General features: G+C 38.4%; 1 protein-coding gene across 1 annotated transcript in view; it reads left to right on the top strand.

The window, feature by feature from the left end:
• Positions 1-21,204, top strand: part of wnt6b (wingless-type MMTV integration site family, member 6b) — a 32,256-nt gene extending 11,052 nt beyond the window's left edge. The window contains exons 2-4 of the mRNA XM_075480186.1: positions 4,934-5,154; positions 16,062-16,366; positions 17,548-21,204. Of these exons, the coding sequence (XP_075336301.1) occupies positions 4,934-5,154; positions 16,062-16,366; positions 17,548-18,009 (988 nt within the window). The 3' untranslated portion in view covers positions 18,010-21,204. The remainder of the gene's footprint in view (positions 1-4,933; positions 5,155-16,061; positions 16,367-17,547) is intronic.
• Positions 21,205-21,382: the final 178 nt, after the last annotated feature.

The raw sequence follows: 21,382 nt of genomic DNA, 5'->3' as shown, positions 1-21,382 counted from the left end.
TTATGATCATTACATTAGAAAAGGTTTTTGATGTGAGGCAGAGTGCAAAGTGAAATTAAGTGAAAAATCACATGCTGTTCCCATTTTGGAGTGAAGCTGTTTTGGTAGAATTGGAATAGATATTAATAGAACAGGAAACAATATAGAAAATAATGATTAAAAGTTTTTGTGTAGTGTAAAATAAAGTGTTGCAAGCCAAAGCACAAATGACTCGTGAGTAGTATACACGGCTACTACAATGCTTAATGCTAAATTCCTCTGTCTGATACATTGTTTCTTCATCTCTTTCATCAGTCCACTTTGCAGTGTTTTCCTTTCTTCTAAAAAAGATCATAAGGAATGTTTTCTCACTTTGTCAATGCCCTCTGTCTCAGTCTTTCTCGCTTCCAGGCTTCTTTTCTCCGACAGTGACACGGAACTCTATCCAGTGCATTCACAACTTTTACAACTCTACACCTCCCATTATAAAATCCAGACTGGCTTTTGTAATCTGCTGACAGTGCTCTGCCCCTGGCACACACACACACACACACACACACACACACACACACACACACACTCATACAAAAGGAACAAGCCAGTTCTCTTCCTTGCATCCATAAAAATCCAATCACACTGCACTGTAAACACACAGATATTTGTTTTAATCTCTGTCTGTGTTAGCCTCTTGCTGTTTCTGACACACACATTGCCTGATGGCAGCGGTTGAGCAATAAGCGGTTTCTAAGAGGGAGTGTGTGTTCCTAAGTGAAGTACCTCCACCTGCTAATTAACACCTACAGACTGTCTGTATGACTTAATTATCTGTTTGACATGTTGTACACTTACTCACACTTTATCAAAACAGACACCTGTATTGGAAGCACTGCATTGTTTCCATAGTGATGTTGTCAATACACTCAACAGCAGATCTGTGTCTGCATAGGCTTGGCATTCAAGCTTAGATCCAGGCACTTGTATGTTTTTCCAGTTGTATTGATTCACATTTTTTACTTTAATATCCAGGTTTTCACTCCACCTGCCATCCATCCATCCAGTTTCTATACCCGCTTAATCCAACTGTCGGGTCGCGGGGGGGCTGGAGCCTGTCCCAGCCGTCATTGGGCGAGAGGCAGGGTCTACATGCTGTGTATCTGATTCATTTAATTAAATTAAGTTTTTGAATTGCGCCAAATCACAACAAGTGTCATCTCATGGCACTTCAAAGATATACTCCAATTCAAGCAAATTAGAAATACATGGCACTGTGACCTGGAGGCAGACTCAGTAAGGATGGGCAAGACATGGGGACAGCTGGAAAGACTGGCCCAGGGTCGAGATGCATGGAGAGAGCTGATTGGAGGCCTATGCCCCAAATGGGGTTAAGAAAAGCAATAGATTGCATTGAAACTTTTCTTTGATTTTGAACTTTTCTCTTTGATTAATTTCACGTCTTGAGTATGCATAAGGCCAAGGTGGAGAGAAAAAACTCCCTTTTAACAGGATGAAACATCCAGCAGGTCCAGGCTCAGAATAGAGAGCCATCTGCCTCTACCGGCTGGGGGTTGTGAAGAGAAGAAAGAGAGGTTAATAAGCACCACAACACCTGGCCAGGGATACCTGCTGAGCAAAAGAACCACAAGTTGATGACAACAATAATTTCACCTGTGCATTGAGAGTAAAAACAGCAGAGTAAAGAAAGGTGCATTATGGTAGAGTCCCACAGCAGTCTCGGCCTATAGAATCATAAATAATGGATGTTTCAGGGTCACCTGAGCCGTTCCTAACTTTAAACTTTTTTAAAAGAAAGTTTTCAGCCTAATCTTAAAAGTTGAGAGGGTGTCTGCCTCCTGTACCCAAACTGGCAGCTGGTCCCAAAAGAGAGGGGCCTGATAACTGAAGGTTCTGCCTCTCATTCTACTTTTAGAAACTCTAGGAACCACAACAAAACCTGTAGTCTGACAGCAAAGTTCTCTGTTAGGGAAATATTGAACTATGAGATCTTTAACATACAATGGAGCTTGTTCATTGAGAGCTTTATAAGCAAGGAGAAGAACTTTAAATTATATTCTGGATTTATCATTCAGCCAATGAAGCTAAGCTAAAACTGGAGAAATATGATCTCTCCTGTTAGTTCTCATCAGAACTCTGGCTGCAGCATTTTGGATCAAGACTTTAAGATAATTTTTGGGACAGCCCAATAATAAAGAATTAGTCCAATCTTGAAGTAACAAATGTATGGACCAGTTTTTCCTGTATCACTGAGACAGGATGTTCCTAAATTTAGCAACAATATGAAGATAAAAGAAGGCAGTCCTAGAAACCTGTTTCATATGTAAGTAAAAGGACAGATCCTGGTAAAAAATAAATCAATGGTTCCTCATTTTGTATTGGAAGCCATGATTGTGCTAACTAGAGTAACTATAGAGCCAGGCAGTGTCTTCCTGAAGCACTTAGACAGCACTTAGCAACAACTTCAGTTTTATCTGAATTTAGAAGCAGAAAATTCTGACTCATCCAGGTCTTTATGTCTTTAAGAAATGCTTGTTGTCCAACTACATGATTGGTTACATCTGGTTTCATAGAGAAGTATAGCTGAGTATCATCAGCATGGCAATGGAAATTTATACCATGCTGTCTAATAATATTACCTAATGGAAGAATGCATTAGGTGAAAAGAACAGAACTCTGTGGAACTCCATGACTCACTCGTGTGAGGAAGATTTAAAAGAACAAACTGGAATATATCTGATGAATATGACCTACACCAGTCTAATGCAGTTATTTTAATCCCGGTAACATATTCAAGCCTCTGCAACAGAATGCTGTGATTGATCATATCAAATACAGCACAGAGATCCAACAGAACAAGCACAGACATAAGATAAGGTCATTGATAACTTTCACTTGTGCTCTGAATCCAGACTGAAACTCTTTAACATTATGTGGAATTGAACTATGTTTAATCCTAATACGAGATGAATTTATAATAATCTGAGCGGTCTACATTATTCCCTTTGTATTTTGCATGCTGGTGTGTATTTGATCGTTGGCCTGCAGACCTGCTTTTTTTCCATGATTGGTAAAGCAGTTGGCACAAGGTGTTTTCATTCTATCATCTACTGACATGTTAGCTTGTCAAATTAATGGTTTTATTTATATGAAAAAAGATATAACTTTTCTATTACACTGGAATTGTGCAGCTGTGTGTACATCCATACGGTCTCTGTGTGTGCACACACTGACAGACACACATGTCTTGCTGAGAATCAGACCGCCAGGGGAGAGGACTGGGGAGAGTGTTTGCTCTGCTTCTTAAAACAAACTCTCCAGGCAGATGAATGATATCAGGAGGTGTGATTAACAGGGACAAGGCTGAATGAAAAACTGTGAGGTAGCCCTTTGGTCACCCTCACTTTCTCCCTCCCTCGCTGTTTCACGCTAAAACTTAAAAGTAGTGGATCAGGTTTGTTTACATGCAAGGATTATAAGAGTGTGACATGAAGAAAATGACAGGAGACTGTTAGAAAATGTGTCTTACACATACAGAAGAGTGGAAATAAAGTAATCTTGTAAAGCCACTTTCCTGTTATGCCACTGAAGTGGCCACAGATGCTGGCAGTGGTTTTAAATAGTAAAGCCAAGCCTCTTTTTGCCATTAAGAGTTAGAATCAACTATTTATCTGTATTATATACACTCATCTATCAAAGCTGCTTAGGAGGTCCAAAGCTGCATTTGTCAAATAAATGTATATAACCTACATCTGTGGATGGCACAGTGAACTGTGTTCCCAGACAATGATTTCTGGAAGTGCTCCGGAGCCCATGCTGTAGTTTCCATGACAGAATCATGTCTATTTTTAATGCAGTGCCTCCTGATGGCCCAAAGATCACGGACATCCAATACAGATTTTAGGCAATGTCCCATGCTTACAGAAATGTCCTCAGACTCCTAATCCTTCGATGGTACTTCTTATGTATTGTAGATGATGGAATTTTTAAAGTCTTTGCCGTTTTAAGTTGAGAAACAATAGTAGTTCTGATATTGTTCCACAATATGTAGATGCTCTTCATGCAGATTGCTGAACTTCTGCCCCTCTTTACTTCTTAGAGACTCACCTTTCTGAGGTGCTGTTTTTATACCCATTCATGTTACTAACCTGTTGCTAATCATCATAACTAGTTGCAACACGTTCCCCCAGCTGTTTCTTTTTCCGGAAAGTTTCCCAGCGTTTTTGATATGCGTTGCTGCCATCAAACTCAATATTAGCCAATATGTTTCATGAAATAGTAAATTGTCTCATCATTTGATTTGTTCTATATATTCTAACCATTCATTTATGAGGTTTTCAAATCATTTAATTCAGTTTTGATTTTCATTTTACACAGTGTGGGACACTTTTTTAGAATTGGGGTTGTACGTACTTTTCATTGTGAAAGGATTTAATCTGGGAAGTTTAAAGGAGAACTGATTTGAAGGGTATGTGTGGTTTTAGCTGTGAGGTTCCTAACTGGTATAACATTTACAGAAAAGCTGCATCATCGTGGAAATCTAGAAAGTCTGCTTTCTGGTTTCCCAAAATCCGCTTCAACGAGATTAAGATACAACTGTAAATTGCCTTTCTCTTGAGACTCATCCAAATATGTGACTTCTAACATTGTGAGGAGCACACAGTTCTTCCAAGTGCAGTCCAACAGTAAAATAAAGACTTGTTAATGTGACGTCAGAGCTAAGATGCCTCCGGGAAACTGTGCTCTGTTGTCTCCCACGTGCCTATTCAAAAAGCACATTGTCGCCACAGCTGAGATGTGGTGGGCAGAGCTGGCAGGCTTGGGGGCCAAAGAAGAAAACTTAGCTTGCATTGATTTTTAGCAGCCAGTGATTACAATGTGAACTTTCCTGACATGTTGCTACAGATTGTTGTGTTTCCTAACATGGTTTAAACTTTTGCAGGGCAGTGGGCAGTCCTCTGGTCATGGACCCCAACAGCATTTGTAGGAAAGCAAAACGTCTAGCGGGGAAGCAGGCTGAACTTTGCCAGACTCAGCCAGAGATTGTCAACGAGGTGGCCAAAGGAGCTAGGCTGGGTGTCAGGGAGTGCCAGTACCAGTTCAGGTATCGCCGCTGGAACTGCACCAGCCACAACAGATACTTTGGCAAAATACTACAGCAAGGTGAGTGAGCAAGGAATTGATGTGTCCACTTTTGCTCATGTAATGACAATCTTTGTGTGTTACTTTTCTCATGTCTTTTACTTGTATTGTATAATATGAAGTTGGCCTTCTAAAGAAATCATTGAACGTTTTAGGAACTATGCTCATTTGATTCTTTCTGTGGGTTAGATGAGATGATGGACCCAACTCTTAGTCTATAGTCTACACTATCTGTCAAATGTAAGCTACAATTAGCAGTCCCATGAGAGTAGCTGACCAAATGTAAATTAAAAAAAGGACATCTGTTACCAAAATGTAAATGAAACACTTAGTGGTCATGTGTAAGACAGATTATTTGCAATTTGTGCAGAATCACTGCATAACATGCAAGATGTTTTCTCTGACAAACAGCTTTGGGATGACTTACAGGTGCTTATAGGGATATTTTGGGTGGAGTTAGGCTCACTGTTTCCCCTTGTTTACAGTCTATATGTCGAACCAAGGTTACCATTCCCCGGCTGCAGTTTCATATGCTGCTAACAGTCTCGAGTGTGCTTTTCAAAATATTGTTTAGCGACATAATCTATCATTTCTGCACAGTAGTATAAGTTACTGAATGCCAGGATTTGAAAAATGACAGTTGGCTTGATGAGCTTTAACAGTTCAATACTTTGTGCCTCCAAGTAAAAAATCTCACAGTCAAATGAATTCTAAATTGATGGATGAAAGAAAGGAGACAGTGCTTTGGGTTTTTTTTTCTCGTGAAAAACAGCTTTGTTTGCAAAGTAGACAAAATTATGAAAATGTAGACTGATAGGAGATGAAGTAAAAATTAGTGCATTTACTCTATGCTGAAACATCTTGTTGTTCATAAAGTTGAACTCAACATTTATATTGTCATCGATGTTTCTTTGCTTTTGACTAAGGCTGGGTACATGGTTTCATTTGTGTTTGCATGTCCAAACTTATTGCAACTTTGCAGACGCTCACAGGATCCCACACATGCTACCTTTTGGGTCAGCTGTGCCAGAGCTCCTTCGTGCATGGGCATGAAATGCACCTACTGCACATTTTTAAAGGGTGTGGTAAATGGCGTTTCTGCTGAAATGTCTTGCCCACAAAAAATGCCCATGTTGTTCCTTTGCACCATGTCTTCTTTGTTTTGATATTTTGTTGATCTGGATGGAAATGGAATCAGGCATTAAGCATGCTGACTCAGGAGCGGCCAGGTGAGGAGAAGTGTCACACAGCAGACAAGCAGATGCGAAAACTTGCAGAAAATCGCCTTGAAGGCCTGTAGATTATACCCCTCTACCTTGATTGTTTGGTCTTGTGTGTTGTTTGTAGCCTGCCAGGTAAACAGAAAGTGACCCATTCCTTGCAACAGCAATTTAAAAGTTGTATATTTGACACAAATACATTTCATTAAACAGATCATCTGTGTTGTTTGGATTTGGTCAGGCAACAGCTAAATAAAAGAAAACAAACACTTTATGGCTCTATATATTTGTCATCAGTCCTTACAAAATCTTTTCATGAGATTTAAATTCTTTTCAAGCTCATTACAAAAGTGTCATGTCCAATTTTTCAGCAATCAGTACCTTGGGATTGCAGCCGGTCCTCTTACGTCAACTTGAGGTCAGATCCCTGTCTGACAGCATTCTAACAGACAAGGGTGGCTGTTGTATTTCAGACTAGACATACTCACACTTGACTGACTCTCCTCTTCATCAGATTGGGCATGCTTGAAATGATTAGCTAAGATTGCATTTTCTCTTAGCATCTCCCTTAAGATCTCCTAACATCTTACTAAAACTCTTTGAAGTCTCTAATATAACTGACATCGGGTCACAGCTGGGTCTTCTGCAATTACTGTGTTGGTTTTTCTCTTGTGTGATTAGATTCTTAAGGAGCTACTTGTCTCCTCTTTGCCTGGCATTACAGGAGACCTTCTACTCTGTGTGTTTAGTCAACAAACAAGGAACATTTGATATTGATTCACGCAACCAAGCATGTTATTAGATTCCTTTTGTTCTCAGCTGTCATTTACTTTTTATTCTTTTTCAATTTCACATGCTGTATTACACCACTCTGTGGTATTACAGTATAATTGGCGGTTTCTCAACCAGTGCTTTATAATTCTTATAAACTTGTGATTATTTCTTGACAGAACAGTAAACAAAGAATTTCACTTGAGGAACGGAATGACTTGAAATGCTCTTTGACAGTTGTGCCAAATTTTACCAGTTCCTCTAGCTTCTAACAGAACTTCGAACTTCTACAGCCATGGTGTGGACATTTTCAGAAAGAAGTGAGGATGCATTTACAGTAAAATCTGTATCGAATAGCAACATTTTGAAACAATTTTAAATCATTCTTATATTAAGCCAGTTTGTCGTTTTAATGCAAAAAAATATTGTAAGTGCTTCCTCTCAGTCTCCTTAACCATACAGTTTGATCATGTAAGGACATAAAAAAAAAGTTAAATCATCAAATATTTCATGTTGCTAAATCTTGATGGTTAGAAATAATGTTCCGTCTCTTATCTCAACTGAATTATAACAACATGACTGTTGTCAGAATCTCTGACAGAAGAAAAAAAATAGAAAGGCATAGATGGAGAGTGAGCAAGAGAAAGAATGGAAAAAAGGGGGCAAGAATCTACCAGTTGAAGACAATTAATCATAAATTCCTGCCTGTCTACGAGGGAGGCCAAAGTGCTCTTCTGTTTTGAAGCTTTTGTCCTCAATTACCTGGATCTGCTCTTAATGGCTGTTTATCATACTCTAATACCAGTAAATGTCCAAATAAAAATGCCTCTGTATTTACCCTCTCTAAGTGGTTTACTTAACCTCATTGACATGTGTTTAAAGTTTTTGTCATTTCATACTGTTATGAAATCTTCTGATGACTCATGTTTTGCAAAATTTAAAGTGTGTTGCAGGCTATGAGCAGCATGCAGTTTTGTCTTGCTTCAGAACAAATGCCTATCGTGTTTGACTTCACTCTTAATTGGTCATTGTATTGTAGAGGGTTCCATTTGAAACTGGACAAAAAAAATATGGAATCATAAAGAATAAAAGTGAAAGTGTGGTTGTTTTCGAAACAGCCGTACATATCGCAATTCTTGTTTTTGTATTTATCATTTTGGCTAGTTGTCTTTCATTTGTGATTGCAGCTGCTAAACGTTCCCTTCGCTAGTTAGGAGACTCAGATGCTATTAAACACCAAATAATGGAGTTAACTTCATTATGCATAATTTACTGAATTCCCAGGTTTTCTTCTACGTTTTTTCTTTTGGTTTTGATCAAATGTTTGCAACCAAAACAAGTTATCTAACCATTTGGCTGGAGTGGTGGCTCAAATATAAGGGTAAAATGATATTTCATTCCTTTTTCTTGTTAAGTGGGTTTATATGGAGTACTTACGTGGAGTACTTATGTGTCGTCGATTGCTTAGCTGCAAAATACAATCGTCAGAGTGCTGTCAGTTTGGAAAAATAGGGATGAATTCTGATAGCCAAACAAGTCTAATACTACCCAGTGGGTGGTTATAGAAAAGTGGATATTTATCATTTAAAAGAACCTCACAATTTTCATTGTGGTTTTAGCAAGAACTATACAAAGTATTTTCACCCAGTGTTATATTTGCATCACAGTTTTATGCTTTGTCATTATCTTCTCAATTAAAGAATCTTGCCACTGATCAGCTGAGTCCATAAGTAATTTTGTCATACTACTTGGACAGCTTACAGATGGGCTTTACTGTTGCAAAGTTTCAAAAAATCGTGTTTGTATGAAGTGACGGGGAGCAGCACAGATGTTCCTCGATTGAGAAATCAGTGAGAAAGTAAACAACTTTGTAAATTTCAACATACAAAGCAACAGACACAAACTATGGAGTTGTAACGGCGAGGATCTGACAATGACGATGAGAACCCAGAGAGCTTAAATACTGTGGAGCTAATGACCAGAGCAGGAGAGGACTGAGGAAACTGTGGTTGAGAAGATGAAATCAGAACCTGAAACAAATCCTAAAAAGCTCAAATGACTAAATAACAGACAAGAAAACGAGATGGAGGCAAAACACAGAAAAAAACAAAACCTGAAAATCTAAACCAAAGTAAAAAAATTATATAGATCCTAACAATACCAGTGCTTTGTGTATATTACCCGTTTTGTTTTTTAAGTATTTTGTAATGCATTTCTGGAAAACAACATGTCATTGTGTGATTGTGATAGGGTGATACAAGACAAACTATTCCCTGAAAACACCGTTGCACCTGTAGGGCTTTCTGGAGAACAACCAACTTGACTAAACCCTCACATTTCTGCAAAAAAACGTACTTAAGCAATCTTCACTCTCTATTCCACTGTAAACCGTGCACTACTTCCATCATGTGGTGTGTTTGTTAGATAACGTTCTGTAGAACAGGTTTGTCATTGTGTTCCACGCTTTGCTCCATGTTAAAAAGTGTTGTGGCAGCTATATGTCAACATATTTCTGAGACAGAAACAACTTCAGTTTACCGGCATAATAAGGGGATTGAAAGTAAACTTCTTGTTGCCTGCACATCTGTGTGTATTTCACGCTTCATAGTGTTTTAGATGATCAACGTGATAATGGACGCATCACATTTCCACTTGTACTAGACTTAAATAAGAGCACACACACTAATGTGCAAATGTTTTCTTTTTGACTTGCGTCACACAGGCAGAGAGAGACTAAAGGTGCAAAGTGTGGAAATGTGCGAGGTGTCGAATTTTATGCGTGTGTGTGTGTTTGTGTGTATGTGTGGGTGTAATAGGGGTTTTAGTTGATTTCACAACATTACTGAAACACTGCCATTTCACAGCTTTATTGCAAGAGGTGCAAATGAATGAATGAACATGTTGACACAAGATCTTATTTTGTGTCTGAACCAAAAAATTCTTTCCTCTGGACACGAACATTTCACACACTCAGCTCCAAATCCAGGTCAAATTTCTGCTTTCTTGTCATTAATCGGCAGTTATTATCCTTCTTTCCTTGATCTTGGCTGTGTTTAAATAACATGCAGACCCTAGAGCAGTCTTGACACGCAGTGTGAGCCCGCAAGTGAACAGGGATTCTGGTAATCACACAGGGGCTGTTGCGGTTCTTCTTTTAGAGTCACAATAGATTGTCTGTGTTTGTAAATCGGTGCTGTAGAATATACAAAACCTTGCTAGGGGCTGTCTCGTGATTGCACACACAGAGTCATGTCAAGATTTCACAATTTTCCCATAGGTAAAAACATATCTGAGAATAGTTAAGAGTAGATCTGGAATTTGCACAACTCAATACGACTCTACTATGGCAATAACAGCACGTGAGCTAAGAATTAACACAGAGAAGACAGTATTTAGTGGAGCTGTTTTCACACGAGCAACCTTAAAAATTCCCAGAGATGTTCCAAAGGGTTTGCAGCTGAGAGAGGTGTTGTGTGTGACTTCTTGTGGCAATTTTCCAGCCAGCTTTCTAGACATGTATTTGGAGCATTTACAATACCACACGCACACAAATACTATTTGTGTTGACTGTCTGAAAGGAATCTAAGTGGACCACGTGTTAACTTCTCATGTTCTTTCTCTGCCTTGGATTTTTCTTATTTTATTTCTATGTTCTCTGTGACTGTCACTGAAAATGTTGTATGTTTCAGCTCTCTCATAGAATGGCACAGTGTCTGTACTTCTCTAGTGTACTTCACCTCTGAGACTATGAGTATGACAGTAAGCGGGCTATTTAAACCCATAATTCAACTCCATACAGATAGCATAGTAAAGATACTTGAGTTTTTGATCAATGCAATTGTGTCGTTTAACCATGTCCTACATTTATCCAATAGGAGATTTCCTTGTTCAGAGGTTTGAAATAATAATGAACTTATTGGCGAGTTAAGTGAAGGTGTTTTCTTCTTTACTTGGTCTGTTTGTGTGTCTTGACTTTACTTGACTTTATAGCTTTCTGTTGCAGTTCTCAAAGGTTAACACTGCAGACACATATTTTGAGTCATCAAATCCAACAAAACATTTCATGTACTTCTTTCTGTGAGAGACTATTGTTTGTTGATGTTTTTAAATCTTTACTTAACAGTAAGGTCATTGTCTGAGATATAATGCACTTGATCACCCCTGTGTTGTTGCCCAAAGATTGAAAAGTCATTAAATGAATATGCGCTAAATGCTGCAGAAGGAATTAGGAGCAGACACAGGCAGGCCCAGACACCCACCATGGCAGAGAATTTGTTTGGAATTCATGTCTGCAAGGAAAATGTGGAACAGGGTGCCTCAAATCATCAGATTTTTGATACCTTCTTTAACACTTCCCTCTCTATCCTCTCACTTCTGCAACTCCTTGCTTGTTTTCATTTCCACTCACAGTGTGTCCTTTGCCTTTCTCTTTTTTTTGCCAAGTTTCAGATGGATAGTTTGCTCTGGGGTTAAAAATACCTTCTTTACAGCATGAAAACAAAGCTAATGAAAACTGAACAAATGTCAATGAAAATAGGTTAAATAATACTTTAGAAATAATATTAAAATAAAAAACATACATCCACTTGCAGATTGCCTATATAAAGTTCAGTACATTTGCAGACATCTGTACAGCTTCTTTGCTTTTTTGAACACGGCTTGGGTAACTTTTAACATATTGTACTAAAATGAGTTGTGTGCTGATGTTTCACACACATGCCGCTACATAGACGGAGGTAAGACATCTTGATTTGAGTTTATTGTGGCTTGAAAATCTCAGCCCTGTGTTGCTGAGAAGCAGGAAGAGTAAGGTGTGGTTTACTTGAGCTGTAACAAGAGCATGTAGCACACACTCACACTCTTATGTAGACAGTGTATGTACCACCATAAATGTGCAATGTTATATATACAGATACATGATTTACTGTGATTTACTGAATCTGGCATTTTTCACATCCAATCCCCCAAAAATATAAAACATCAGATGAAAACTTCACATAAACATAAGATGAGCTGAAAAGTTGAGAAAAATGTCAAATATCTTACTTTGAACAATACTTTTCACTTATTTACCCAATGACACACGTGCACACTTACAAATCTACCCACACTGGAAACATCTTATGGGGTCAGGGTGTACAGCTGGTATTGATATCAAGGCATGCCGGAGTGTGCAGGTTTCGTCACACGCCACCCATTCTTTGTGTGTGTCTATTTGTGCGTGTGTGTTCTCATTCTTAATGAATCCCATTCACCGAATCTTGCGATATGGAGTTGGCAGTGTTGATGGTGGTGACTGCACACTCACTGCCTTCCAACTCTTAGAAATAAGTCATTCACTTACTCCAGACAATGGATGGGATATTTTTTTTTAGCTTATCACATGCTGTGATGCATTCTGTAACGAGGAAAGATGACATTACATTGATTTACAGTATATCCATTTCTAGGTAACGAATGCTTACCTAGAAATACTTCTTGCCTAACCACAACCTTGCATAAAGTATTCTTACAAAAATGTAACAGCTTTATTTAAGGGCACTTGCTTTTCACAAAGCGATGTATGGCGCCATTTTTATCTCCATTATGCCAGTAATTTTACACACACATGCCACCACTGAAAAAAATCCTATTTGCCCGTATTCAAGCCCTAATCATCATTGGTAAGACCCTAACACATATCAAAATCCTAAGTTAAAGGTCTTCTCAAAACACATCTCTAAACTCCAGTATCTTGGTCTGACCCTCGCAAGTATAGAGTGCTCCCATGCCCCATGAAAATAGAAAAAAAAGCATACACATATACAAATGAAGCTGCATTTGCACAGATACAATGTAATGTTTGTATTTTTTTATACAATGTATGTAAAAAAAGTTTGATGATTATTTTGATAACTATTTTCAACTTCCAACCGCAAGCTACTCGAGCAAAACAAAACAACGGACCCACAATTCTATTTGGCAACACAAAACGTCACCCTATTCAAACTGGATTGTAATGCCAGCTGATCACTATTTTTATCCAGACTAAATCTCAACAACTGTTAGACTTTGCTAACCCAAAGAATTTTTTGGCTTTGATTGAATTTTCATATGATAAAATACACAGAAGAATTATATTCCCATCCGTATCAGAGATATACTGTAGTTGGTGCTAAAAGTTAGCTTGCTGAGTCTGTATACGAACAATAGGGTTTCTAAAAACAAATCCCAGGAAAAGACCAGTATTTAGTAAGTAAAAATGAGTAGTTCTTTCCTACTGAAGATTACGAAAAGTGCGTATCAAAGTCGATTGAAATGTTAATAAACATTTTAACGGGCATTTGTTGTAGCTTTGGATATACATGGATATTTGGTGCTACTGTGGGTTTATCTATCACAGCAATGGTGACAATGTAAAATTTACACAAAATAAAAGGAAATTCCCATGGTTGTTTAGTTGAAGGAGTATAAGGTTTCAGTGTTGTCACGTGTAAACAACTTGAGAATATAATGGATGTTTTTGTCACAGAGCAGTAAATTGTTACATACTTTGCCAGCACAGTTAGACAGTTGTAGGTTTTGGTCTCTTTCAGTCATTTCTCTACAAGAAAAAATATGAAACAATGAAAGCCTTTTTTTTTTCCATCGTTAACTTTTTCCTCAGCTAAGTTTTAATGAGTCAGACCAACTGAACTCAGGTTTTTAAAAATATTTTTCATCTGTGAAAGGTTTTAGATTTGCCCTGACATTCTGATTTTCCCAGTAAGTGTTTTAACACAAAGTAGACTGATTTTAAGATGTAGCTTGGACAGGAGCACACAATAGATTAAAAACCCAACAAAACAAAAAAAAAAAGAATGAATGAACATTTACAAATTCTCTTATTTCAGTCCTGGGTGTAACTGCCATGGCTGCTATTTTTATTTTAGAATGAATTACAATAGCTACAATGACTGAGGATATGACATGTTGAGTTGAGGTTGAAATTGATGCTGAAGCCACCGGGGAGGACACACGATCAATTTGTAGTTGTGGTTGGACATTCCTTCAGCCAGGAGTGCTAAGCTCTGCACCCAAAATAAACCAGCAGCTGTGTTGTGTATGCAAGTGTTTGAATGTGTATGCATTTAAGAGAAACAGCACCACTCAGCAGCATAAATCCAAAGATGCTAGATGTTGTAGTTATGTAATAGGACTGAGAGGACAGTGCTTTTATCCTGTTCCATGAAGCTGATATGTTGCCTGAACGGATTAAAAGACATGTCTGCATGATTTGATGGATGGAAATGACCTTCTTTCACTTGTTGATATAGTTGTTTTATTTTGTTGTCCTCCAATTTATCGTAAAACACCAGAGATTATCAAATGCTTATAAAGAGAATTAAATAATGTTTACTTAACATTTACTTTCTACTTACATTTTGCTTGCAAGCTATAATATAATGTAGCATACTTTTTGACATGTCAGGTTGGCCTTATATTAACTTTGCTGTGCTTGTCAAGCAAAATGTTAGCTTGTTAACCAGAAACAGCTATGCTTGCTCAGTCCTGGCATTACGACTTGTTTCACATACACATCCACACGTAGTCCTTACATATAGAATTTTTATGGTCTCCATTATGTGTGCAATTTGCTGTCTGCTAGCTAGTTGGAAAAACCAATTATGCAAGAAGTTATCAAACTTTTCAAACCATTAAATACCAAATTTACTCATTTCCAAGTCAAAAGTTGAAAAGCATAGATAGTTACCAATGATATTAAATTGTTGAGTTGCTGGCTAACATGCAGAAAACATGTATGGAAGTTCATACAAAAAGAACATTTATTTAAGTGTCTACACATCTTGGAACCTTCTCACTTAGCCTACTTTGTGGCATGCATCATTGGTCTTGTTCTTCTGCAGTAGTCCTCCATTCACACAATCCATAAAAATGGACAGAATAAAAGTTGGTAGACTGTACCCTCTTCCATGGCTTCTATGAAGTGTACGTTAGTCAGCAGAGAAAAGCATCTCCTATGATTAACATCAGGGAGATATTCATGTGCAAAGGAACACAGCCAAGAATCAATATTAAATGGATTCTATTCTATCTGTTCTGTTCCATAATTCTATGATGGAAATCATTACATGAGCCCAGGAACATTTCTATAAATTGTGTCTATGAGAAATGCTATTGTCTTCTCTGGACCAAAGCTTGTTTAAAATGGACTGAGGCAAAGTGGAGAACTGTTTCTTTCTGGAAATCATGGACACTACAGAGAAGAGGGACCATCCAATTTGTTATCAGCATTCAGTTAAAAAGCCCTCATCTCTGATGGTACGGGGGTGCAGTAGTGCTCATGGAACTGGCAACTTCCATGTCTGGAAAGGCATCATTAATGCTCAAAGGTGCTCCCATATACATATGCTCCCATCGAAACAACAACTTTTCCAGAGAAGACCTTGCATATTCCACCAAAACAATGCTAAACCACATACTACATCTATTACAACGGCATGACTTTCTTGTAGCAGAGTCCAGGTGCTCGAGTGGTCTGCAGGCCAGACCCTTTACCAAATGAAAACAATTGACACATCATAAAATGTGAAATAGGACAGAGAAGACCCATGAGTGTAAAGCAAAAAGAGGGGTAAACTTGGCCCTGTTCGCAACTTTTTTGAGATTGAATTTCATGTTGCTGCCATCTATTTCAAGATAAGCTGATATTTTTCATGAAATAGTAAAATATCTCACTTTCAGAGTTTGATATGTTTTCTATGTTTTATTCTATGATATTAGCTTATGAGATTTGCAAATCCCTGTATTGTGTTTTTATTTACATTATACACAATGTTCCAATATTTTTGCAATATAGACTGTAGATTACTTTTGATGAGATCAGATATTTCAACATAACTGAAATTACTCTGCTCCTGAATTTTGGTGACATTGTGCATGTCTCTTTTCCTGCAGATATCCGGGAAACAGCTTTCGTCTATGCCATCACAGCAGCTGGCGTAACTCACGCTGTGACCCAGGCCTGCAGCATGGGAGACCTCCTGCAATGTGGCTGTGAAGCGACCAGGAACAGAGCGCCTCCAAGGCCACCTTCATCCTCCTCATCTGGGGATGGGGTTAAGTGGGAGTGGGGGGGGTGCGGAGATGATGTGGAGTTTGGTTATGAAAAGTCAAAACAGTTTATGGATGCCAGGAGGAGAAGGGGCAAAAGCGATATCAGGACGCTCATTGACCTCCACAACAATGAAGCTGGCAGACTGGTGAGAAACAAGTTTCTTTTTACATTTTCAAGCAGTAGAAGTCACCACAACATCAGTAGCATTCATAGAAAAAATAAAAAGAGGCAACGGTGTTGCTTGCTCTTTGGAATCTTCCTTCATACCACATCATGCAAAAGAGGAAGACATCACCTCTGGCCATATTTGTGCAGTGCCGTAAACTGATATTCTAACAAGAATCATGTTTCTGTAACAAAAAAACAAGAACGTGCCACATATTTTGTCTTTAAGCCTCCGAGGCAAGTAACTTCTAACATTTCCACGGGCCTTGTAGAAATTTTAACATTCTTCTTTGTTGCCTGAATTAATACTGAGTGAATGGTTGTAAGAAACATGGAATCAGAAAAGCGGTGATAAGATTAAAAACGAACCCCTTTGTGACACATTTACTTGTTGTCCCTATCTACTGCTTCTTTAGTCTCAGTGTGTTACTGTCCACTTATATAGATGTTGCACAAGAACCCCTCACAGTTACTAGAGTTGTTTTTGCTTGGGTCAAACTAAGGTAGAGAGGAACATAGGGGAGGTTTTTTGGCATGTAGTCCAATTGTAGCATTAGCGACAAACCATTTGAACATCGTAAAAAAATGGCACACATATTCCGAGAGGTTGAGAAATAAACATGCTGTGATGGGTTCACATTTCTGTTTGTGTGCATGCATGCATGTGTTCTTGTACACACACTTTGTTGGTGTATGTGTGTCTAAGCGGACAGGTGTGTTTGCGTGTGTGTGTGTGTGATGGGTTAATTATGTGCAGTATAAGTGAATGATCTGTTGTCAAGGCTTGTTAGATGTAGGAAGGCCAGAGGCAACATTGAGGTAAAAGGGGGGTTGGGGAAAAATTCCTTCAGATCAGCGTCTGCTTTTATCTTACCTATCTATCAATGAGTGTGTGTGTGTGTGTGTGTGTGTGTGCCCGTGTATCTGTGTGTGTGTATGTGCCTGCTCTGGTGGCTTTGTCTGGGATGTATGGAGAACACAATAATACATTTTTCTTTAGTGAACTTGTCATTTGTCAAAAGCCTCACTTCGGGGTACAAGTTAAAAGTTCTTTGTCTCTTTTTTCTGTTTGATCAACCTTCTTTCTTTCCTTTTTTTCACATGCTTATACTCCCTCACCTCTTTGTTCCCCTCTCCTCCACCCACACTCTCCCCTGCTAGGCAGTGAAGCTCTACATGAGGACTGAATGCAAGTGCCACGGACTCTCGGGCTCGTGCACCTTGCGCACGTGCTGGAAAAAGATGCCTCATTTCCGTGAAGTGGGCGACCGCCTGCTGGAGCGTTTCAATGGCGCCTCCAAGGTGATGGGTGGCAACGACGGGAAAACCTTGATCCCCGTTGGCCAGAATATCAAGCCGCCAGATAAGCAGGACCTGATCTACTCGGATGAGTCTCCAGATTTTTGCCTGGCAAACCGGAAAACGGGTTCACTGGGAACACGGGGGCGGATGTGCAACAGCACAGCCATGGACATCAGCGGCTGTGATTTGTTGTGCTGTGAGCGAGGCTACCGGGAGGAAACGGTGGTGTTTGAGGAGAACTGTTTGTGTCGTTTCCATTGGTGTTGTGTTGTCCAGTGCAAGAAATGCCTGGTACGAAAAGAGCTTAGTCTGTGTCACTGATGAACTGAGTTGGCTAGTAGTCAAATTACTTTGTTGATTATAACTACTTCTGTTACTTTTTAGGTTCTTGCTTTAGTTTCGCTGGTGTGAAAGAAGGAAAGGATTTGGATCTTCATGGTGATCTTTTTTGTTTTAGTTTTTTACAGTCAGACCATAACCCCAGGAACTTTCATTTGAAATATTAAACCACATTGTTCGATTCCTATGAGCTTTACATGGATCGCCAAAGACGTTCCCTCTCTGAACTACATATTTCCTGTTTCTTGTATATGACAAAGGACCAAAGAATATTCATCTTCATTAAATAAAAGGACCTGTGCATGGAGGATCTAGTCTTGACTAAATGGCACAGTTTGAGTCTCCTCCTTCCACTCCTACTTCAACAACAGTGCTTTGTGTAGCTATAAACTAAAGAGTTGCATTCATCATAAGCCTGATTAACCTTATTTCATGAACTGGCAACAAATTTACTAGTACCACACTGAGTATGGCCTGTAGTGACTCTTGTACTATCTGTTATTTAAAATCCTTCGATGAGTCCATTGTTAGGATGATATGGTCCAAATTCCAATATTTCCATTTTACTTTAACATGTGTGTTCATCCAGTTACTGTTATCTGACAGTATAGTCCTATGTTTAATCAAACATCACCAGCAATTTGTGAATGTTTACACCATACTACCCACACCACATTTTATCCAAATCTTTTAAAATGTTCATATAATCTGTGTCTCTCTCTCTCATAGTTACTGCATCCTAACCATTTCATAAAACATGGACACCTGGTACAAAACAAATTCTGGTCTTGACAAATGTTTTCTGCTACTGTGTCGATATTGTGCAAAAAAAGGGAAGCTGTGTCACATTACAAGTTAGAAGAATGCTGTCAACACTGTTCTTTACAGGTGTAGACTTGGCCTGCCAGGAATGACTCTTATTTATATAAAGATATGATGACAAGACTACTCACCTCCATCCCTCTCAGAAGCACTTTGGATACAGTAGCTACCGTGGACTTCCTCAACAGCGTGGCAATCAAACCTTCTGGTGTTAGCTGTTTCTTCTAAACCAAAAGAGAACCTTGTGTTCCCCTTGCATTGTTTGATATCAAGAAAATGTACGTGATGTTTTTTGTTAAACTATTAAGATATACAGGGCTAATATAATAATGCACTTTGGATGTTAGTTTTGATTTGTTACTGTAAGTGCATATTTGAGTATATGTGTGTGTGTGTGTGTGTGTTAGAGAAGGTTTGCGAGATTGTGTATATGTGCAGGTTAGCCAGTTATCACCATATCCTTCACTCGACAGTACTTACGTTGGTATCTATAAGTTCCTGTCTGGCGTCTATGCTGGTTATTAAAAGCACACCTCTCTGTGACTCTCTGTCTCTGAATGAGACGAACAAGATCTTTTCATTGTTGTTCATTTCCACGAGGAAGCTTGTTCCCATAAAGCTACCATGTCATCTCATTTATACTTAAGTTTTCTTATACGACAACGTACAGGGAGCATACCGAACTATAACACTGCAATGCTTCATCTCTGTTGATGGTTTTTAGTGTTCAAGCAACGGTTTAGTTGGTATCTTATCTTGCCATTAATAATTCCATGTCTGCTCTGTCTGATCTTGTAGCTGGTGGTGTATCATTACTCATGACCGGATGATGTTCCCAAAGTAACCTTATCTTTTAGAATCTGCTCCATGACAGCATTTTTCAGAGCCAAACGCAAATGAACAGCTTTGTAAATGTCTTGATTATTTTGTTATGAAAGTTATTGATGATCAACATCTTTGAAATTCTTCATCAAAATTTTATCATAGAAGCCCACAGCTTTTTGTATAAAGTAGATAGGTGTTTAATTGAGACTGTGCACCTCCCCTAAACATGCCCCTGAAATATCTACGTTTAAAGAATATGCAACTTAAAGTGATACTCCGGAGTAGATTCAACCTGGGGTCATTTGAACCGTGATATCCAGCCAAGTACTACTGTAGACAACAAAGCAAGGCTGCTCAATTTCTCCATTGATAAAATAATTTCACAACTCTACAACATAAAAATTCGTAAAAAAAACATGTAGAATATAGCATATACTTTGTTGTCTACAGTAGTAGATCAACCCTCATCTTACTTTGAAGCTCCCAGCTCCCAGAAGTGATGTCGACGCAGCTTTAGCTGCAGAGAAGCTATCAGGCTTGTGTTGATAATAATAAACTCCTGGACTATTTTCAAACTTCCAAATGCATCGCTTTGTGAGTACAGACCATATTTGTACTACTGTAGAAGTTTGGTGTCATGGCATGTGATTTTAGTGTGGTAATTTTGGAGATACGGACCAGGATCCATTAACCCTTGTACGAAGCTATTCGGGATAACTCTGTAACTCAGCTGATGTTAAGCCAATATCGAAAAAACTGCGGGTGGGCTACTTGGCTGGATATCACGGTTCAAATGACCCTAGGGTGAATCTACTCCGGAGTATCACTTTAAACTTACGTCCTTCTGCTTATAGGAGTGTTATTTTACAGGACAGCATTATGGCTCATATTTAAAAGTATGAACAAATTACTGAAATCCTCATTGCCTTTAAAGGACTACATTTTACCAGAAAATAAGTAATCTTAACACCACTGACCTGGATTTTCTCTCATTTGCAATCAAAACCTGAGCATGGCACTAAAAACCTAATTAAAAAAAATCTTCCCAGATATAAATGTGGCAGTGATGACAGGTTCAAAAAATGAAACGCTAACTACTTAATTCAATCAAAGCTTAGCAATCAAATAGCAAATACCAAACAGTTTCATCCATTTGTCATTTTTTAAAGGCAGTTTTTCCCATGTTGCTTTTCATTTCCCTCTGCAGATACTTTGATTTCCTTCTGATGTTACTTTGTAATTTCATTAGACTAAAACTGTGAAAACAGAATATGATGAATAATGACTCACACTAAAAATAACATCCCCAAATAACAGCACATTAGAGAGCAGTGTTCCTTGAGTTTCCTACATTGCTGCAGAAAAACGAATATCACTGTATCTTCAAAGAATCCTGAAAATAAAATGGAGGGACCCAAATAAAAAAAAAACTTTATTCATACGTGGTCCTTTGTTGTATGAACTGTATGTAGGAACTCTATCAAATATTACATGTAAGTGTAGCAAGAATTGAATGGAATTATACTTTATTAAATCACCAAAAGGATATTACACTATTTCAGTATAAATTAGTTAGCAAAAATAACTAAATGAAAATGTATGTAAAGTTTAAATGTAGTAGTGAAAAGGGTGGGGTTAAAATCTCCACAGATCATCATAAATGCTTTGGCATGTTGTGTCTAGCTTGGCAGCAGTTGAGCTGATGATG

Source organism: Odontesthes bonariensis, chromosome 12, assembly GCF_027942865.1.
Source record: "Odontesthes bonariensis isolate fOdoBon6 chromosome 12, fOdoBon6.hap1, whole genome shotgun sequence".
NCBI lineage: Eukaryota > Metazoa > Chordata > Actinopteri > Atheriniformes > Atherinopsidae > Odontesthes > Odontesthes bonariensis.
Note: the sequence above shows the minus strand (reverse complement) of the source record. Positions and strands in the feature narration are given on the sequence as shown.